Source organism: Acomys minous (genome assembly GCF_964271855.1).
Source record: "Acomys minous genome assembly, chromosome: 9".
Lineage (NCBI taxonomy): Eukaryota > Metazoa > Chordata > Mammalia > Rodentia > Muridae > Acomys > Acomys minous.
The window spans coordinates 15,153,252-15,158,575 of record NC_140490.1 but is presented as its reverse complement, the minus strand read 5'-3'; the positions used below and the strand labels follow the sequence as shown (position 1 = coordinate 15,158,575).

The following is a 5,324-nucleotide window of genomic DNA, read 5'->3' as shown; positions in this document are numbered from 1 at the left end:
GACCCGAATCTGTCCAGTTGCACTTCTGTGGACAGTGTCAGTCAGTGTTGGGGAACTGAGAGGAAAGGCCACCACCCTACTGCTAAAGACAGCAGGGCTGTGAGGGGACAGTGCTCCTGAAGGCACAGGTTCCAGAAGAACTCTTGAAGTGTACCTGGCCCCAGCAAATGCTGAGCCTTGATGCCTTTCCCCTGTGAGTGTCTATGAGGCTTCGTGAGTGATGGCACAGCACAGGGAAGAAGCATGGGTGGGAGTGGAGCTCAGATTTTATTTGGAATCATTAAAAAAAAAAAATCCACAGCAGCATCCAACCTGTGATCAGGAGGACCATAGGACAGAAGGAGCCAGCAGGGGGCGCTGGCGCTGGCGGTAGCGTGCGTAGACAGCCTTGTGGCGCTGGGCTGGAGAGCAGAGAATGTGAGCAACCTGCAGGGCACTCTAGGCAGGGCACTCAGTGTATCTGGTTGGGACAGGGTCCAAGGCAGAGAGAAAGGGGGGTGTCCCTTGGGCCTCTGTGAGTGACTGGCGGCTTTCTAGTCTCCTCCACTCTTGGCCTGCCAGAGAGAGGGAAGGGAAGGAGGAAGAGAAGGAGGAAGAGACTAGCACCCAGCCCCAGGCCCACAGCTCTCCCTGACCATCAGGAAGTGGTCACTCATGGGGAAATCACACACTCAAGCCCCTGACTGCCCCAACCCACATCCCCATGGGAGGCTGTGGAGAGTCTCCTGGGATGCAGAAATGAAAGTAGAGAGTCTATATGGCTCAGGTCTCTACCCCTAGAACTTTCTGGTGTGCCCTGGGAGCCCAGCTCTTACCTCTTCATCCTCCTCTTGCTCTTTGGCCTCCAGGTCCTGTGCAGGGGCAGGTTGTTCCAAGTCCTCCTATAGGGGAGTAAAAGGGACACGAGGCTATAGGAAGATGCACTGACCAGCCAGGGCCTCCCCTGTGTTTAGAGGCTCTGGAGGTGCCAGATAACCAAAGACAGACTTCTTAGTGTGCCAGACACCCTGCAAACATCTTCCACAAACAGATCCCTTCCTACACACTTGGGCTCCTTAAGTGAGAAAGCCCGGAGGATGTGGAGTAAGGTTGAGGGGTGAGCAGAGACCCTTGAATTGCACGAACCCCCTCGCTTAGGCTATATGAGCAGTAGATGCCATTACTGTTCACCGAGACCCTGAGGGCAGGGCTCAGAGCCTAGACACTAGTGCAAAGCCTCAGAGATAAAGCACCAGGGCTTGCTGGCATGGGTCCCCGCTTGCGTCGGGTCCCTTTCAAGTCCTCAGCACTGTGAGTCCCTCTTCCTGCCTTCTGGATGGGATCTTGGCTCAGGCCTGCCTCCCACCGCCCTGCTCACCACAGCCTTTTCTACACATCCCTGACAGCAGGGGGTCTGGAACTAGACTGATGGCCAGTCTAGAGTCTTTTCTCAGAACCTACCTGTATTACCTCAGGACCCAAAGCAATGAAAAACAAAAGGACACTGAACTGCCAGGCAGGGTGAACCAGGCTCTTGGGACGAAGGAAAGGTGACTGCTTGCCTAGACGTAGAAGGGTCCCTGAAACCCGCGGCATTAGTGGCTAGACAGCCATGCTACATTCTTCTGAAGTTCACCGGCAGGGCTAGGTATAGTGTCACAACTAGTTTGTGTGTCACCAGAAAAAAAAGACCGTCCCTTAGCACAGCTCCAAGGGCTCAGGAGTGCCTTTGGGGTTAGCAAGGGGTAGCCTGGAACTTTCTCCCAGGATCCTCCTTCCTAGTGGCATGGGAGCAGGCTTCCTGGGGTGCCTACATCACTGGTGACAGTGGGGATGGTGATGATGGGTGCTCACTACACACCTGGCAGAATTGCCACCCAGTATTATTTCTCTGCCTTCTCCCACAGCCCCGTGAGATGGTGCCATTTCAGATGAGGACGCGGGGACCCAGATAGGATGTTCCCAAAGTCACACAGCCTGCAGAGACGCACCCGCACATCCCAGTGGCAGGAGACCCTGTGCTGGCCCTGGAGGCAGCTGTTTGGGGTGGGTGACCCCTCCCCTTCCCCCTACTCCTTCAAGCAGACTTCTGTAGTTTCAGCTGTGTGGGGCCCTGGGGCTGCACCACTGGGGTTGCCTGCTATAAGTGGGGGGACTGAAGATAACACGTCTTTGGACGCAGCTTCCTCCCCAACTTCCATTCCGGAACCCACGTCCCTCCGCAATCTCTACTTAGTCTTTCAAGAGTGTAGCCCATCAGCTGGCCACCCGTGGAACCTCCAGGTTTGTGTAGACGCGCCATGTGACTGTGGTACACTCATTACATCACCTAATCTCTCTGGGTCTTCCTTTCCACATCCTGCTTTGTGGAATCTGAGAGCCCATTAAATGGGTTAGTAAGTGTAAAAAGCTCTTTAGCAAGGGCTGAGACAGCTCCTACATCTGGTGTCTTTCCTTAGAGAGCCTGATGCTTTAGCAAGGGCTGAGATGGCTCCTATATTTGGTGTCTTTCCTTAGAGAGCCTGATGCCCCTGCGCCATACACATACGCATGCACACCTGTTCACACATGCATGCACATTCACATACATCTCCACCCTACCTATAATGCGCATACTCACATGCTCACATGCTCACACAAAGACTTCAGCAGAGGGTGGGGTCAGAGCCCTGCTGCTTGTCTGCCACAAGTGGGCAGTGCTGCCATCACTCCTTAACAGGGAGGCAGCAGCCAGACCCTGGGACAGAGACAGGATAGCAGGTAGTCCTGGGGGTGGCTTGGCAGCTTTAGTCTGTCTAGAAGGCTGCCCTTCACCATATAGGGCCCTCGTAAAATTAATTTCCCGTGTACCAAAAGCGATGCACTGGGCGTGGCTCGAGTGCCACTTTCCTTGTCATAAAATAAATTCCAAGTCCCCACTCTCGGGGTTGGGGTGAGGGTTGCAGATATGAATGGGTATAAGAACACCACGTCACCCCAACACACAATGGGTGTTGCCTGTAAAGCCAGGCAGGGCCTAATACTCTTTACCCAAGTGTCCTAACAGCGCAGCAGCATCTCCTGTTGCCAGGGAGCCTAGGGAGAGGGTATGAGCCAGGCTTACCTTTCGTACCACCCCAGAGGTGACCGCAATGTTTTCTGCCTCCTCCACGGTCTTGGTGGCCACCGTGTTGACGCTGGTGACCACAGCTTCACTCACGGCATTGGCCTGCTCCTTGGTCTTCTCGGCCACTGCAGAGGATTCCGGCTGGACTCAGCCCTGTCCGGCCCTCTCCACTGCTGCCTACCCGAGTCGGGAAGAGCAGCCCCTCCCCGGAGCTTGGATGTCTGACTCCTGGTGACTTCCATGCCTGTCTCTGACTCTAAGGCAGCAACAATGTGAGGGAGAGCGGGAGCCTACTCTGGTCTCGCTTCAGGGGATATAGTGGTTTGGGGCACCTAGGGCTTGGGGTTCCAATTGGTACAAGGAGGACTCCAGGCTGTGGGCTCTGGGTATGGGACAGGATTTGTGGGGTCCCCGATTCTGGGTCGCCTTACCTGAGGTTACACTTTGTACCACGTTCTCCTTGGTTTTGGTACCTATTGGAGGGAAGCGATGCGCAGGCTGTCAGGGCAAATGCTGGACACACTGTGGGGGCCAGGAGGGGGATGAGGATGGTGGCTGGGAACGGCAGCCCCTTCAAAGGGCCATTTCCTGCTATGTCTGAAGGATAGAGGACAGACGGGAAGGAGACAGGACAGGAAGAGGAGACACAGAGACCAGGCCTGAGGTAGAGTTACTACGGATGGGTCTATGGCCCTTGCATGGGTGTGGCCGGGGCCTCAGAAGCAGCAGCTGAGAGGGCAGAGAAAGCTGAGTCACAGGCTTGGCCACCCATGCACCCTCTTTGGAGGGAATACCAGAGAGCAGGGGTGGGTTGAACACTAAACTGGGCCCATTTTCACAGTCTGCCCTTTCCCTCTAAGCCAAGTGGGGTCATGTGGCCTGGTTTGGCTGCAGCAGCTCCCATTGGAGAAAAGCAGGGTCCGCTTGAACAGATCATTACCCCCAGGGCCTCTAGGGTTAGGAGACCCCCCCCAGGTGTGTGTGTGTGTGTGTGTGTGTGTGTGTGTGTGTGTGTGTGTGTGTCCCTTTGTGTGTACACACTCAGGTGGTCTGAGCGGCACTCTGATTCTGTCCTGGAGACCTCAGAGTCTCTCCCCGCAGAGTTCCAAAGACAAATAGACACTAGCATATTCTCCAGGGGGTGGGGACCCTGCCTCAACAATCAGGGTTTCATCCCTCCCCAAGTGCTCCCCAGAAGCTGGGGGGAATCAGCAGAGGGAAGGTAGGGGGATCTGACTCTCCGTTTCTCCAAGCCCTCTGCCCCACCCTGCCCCGCCCCACCTGCCACACTCACCCACATACATGACCCCCTCCTTGGTCTTCTCAGCTGCCTCTGTCACTCCCTGCTTGGTCTTCTCCACGGCACCCACGACACCTTCCTTGGCAATGGAGAAGCCTTTCTTGAAGACGTCCATGGTGGTTGCACAGATGGGACCTGACTGCCGGGAGCTATGGGCTGGAGTGCTGCTGCAGCCGCCGTCCCTGCTGCCGCTGCCTCTTATTGACGCGGGTGAAATATTGATGCTGTGGTTGCTGGCTGGAGCCTAGCCAGCCCAGGGCAGAGTGGGGGCAGGGAGGGGCGGGCTGGAGAGAAGCCTGCCCCTGGGGGACACCAGAGAGCAGGCCCCTGCTGGCTCAATTCTGTCCTGCTGACTCCTACCATCCTGGGGGAGGGGATGCTTGTAGGAGGCTGGGCATAGCCTAATCTACCATTTTCCCTCATTCATCCTCAGAAAGCCCTGGTGGTCTTGTGCCCTGGCCATGTGTGCAGAAGAGAACCACACCTTGGCTGATGCCTCGGTGTCCCGGGCTGGCCAGGGGTCAGGGTTTGTCCAGTGAGTGACCAACTTGCAGGCTATCCTGGCTGCCCAGCTACCCATAGCTGCCTGGATGCTCCTGAGCCTGGAGCGCCAGTCAAACCTGTTGGAAAACTGAGGCCAGAAACACACAAAGCTTCTTCCATGCCCTTAGACAGGGCTGCATGCTGTGTGACTCCAGCATAGTTCCTTTCCTTCTCTGAGCATCCACCCACCTGCTGGTCCCCATAGTGCAGCCAAAAGGTGCTGGAGAGGGCGTGGTGCACTGGCTCCCTACTTCCTGGCCAACAATGTGGATAGCACCAGCTCTATCTCCAGACCCAGGGCAGAGTCCTGTAGAACCACCTTCACGTGTCTCCCAGCCACCCAGTGTCCTTGATTCAAGTGCCCTCAGGACACAGGAATTGGCCTGAGTGGTTGGT

The 5,324-nt window shown here is 56.1% G+C and overlaps 1 protein-coding gene across 1 annotated transcript; it reads right to left on the bottom strand.

Moving 5' to 3' along the window:
* Positions 1-248: 248 nt before the first annotated feature.
* On the bottom strand, positions 249-4,636 carry SNCG (synuclein gamma). Its single transcript, XM_084796841.1, has 5 exons — positions 4,380-4,636; positions 3,517-3,558; positions 3,083-3,210; positions 816-881; positions 249-554 (listed from the first exon to the last, which is right to left on the bottom strand). The coding sequence occupies exons 1-5, from the start codon at positions 4,498-4,500 to the stop codon at positions 534-536; spliced, it is 378 nt and encodes a 125-aa protein (XP_084652967.1). The 5' UTR covers positions 4,501-4,636; the 3' UTR covers positions 249-533.
* Between the last annotated feature and the right edge of the window lie 688 nt (positions 4,637-5,324).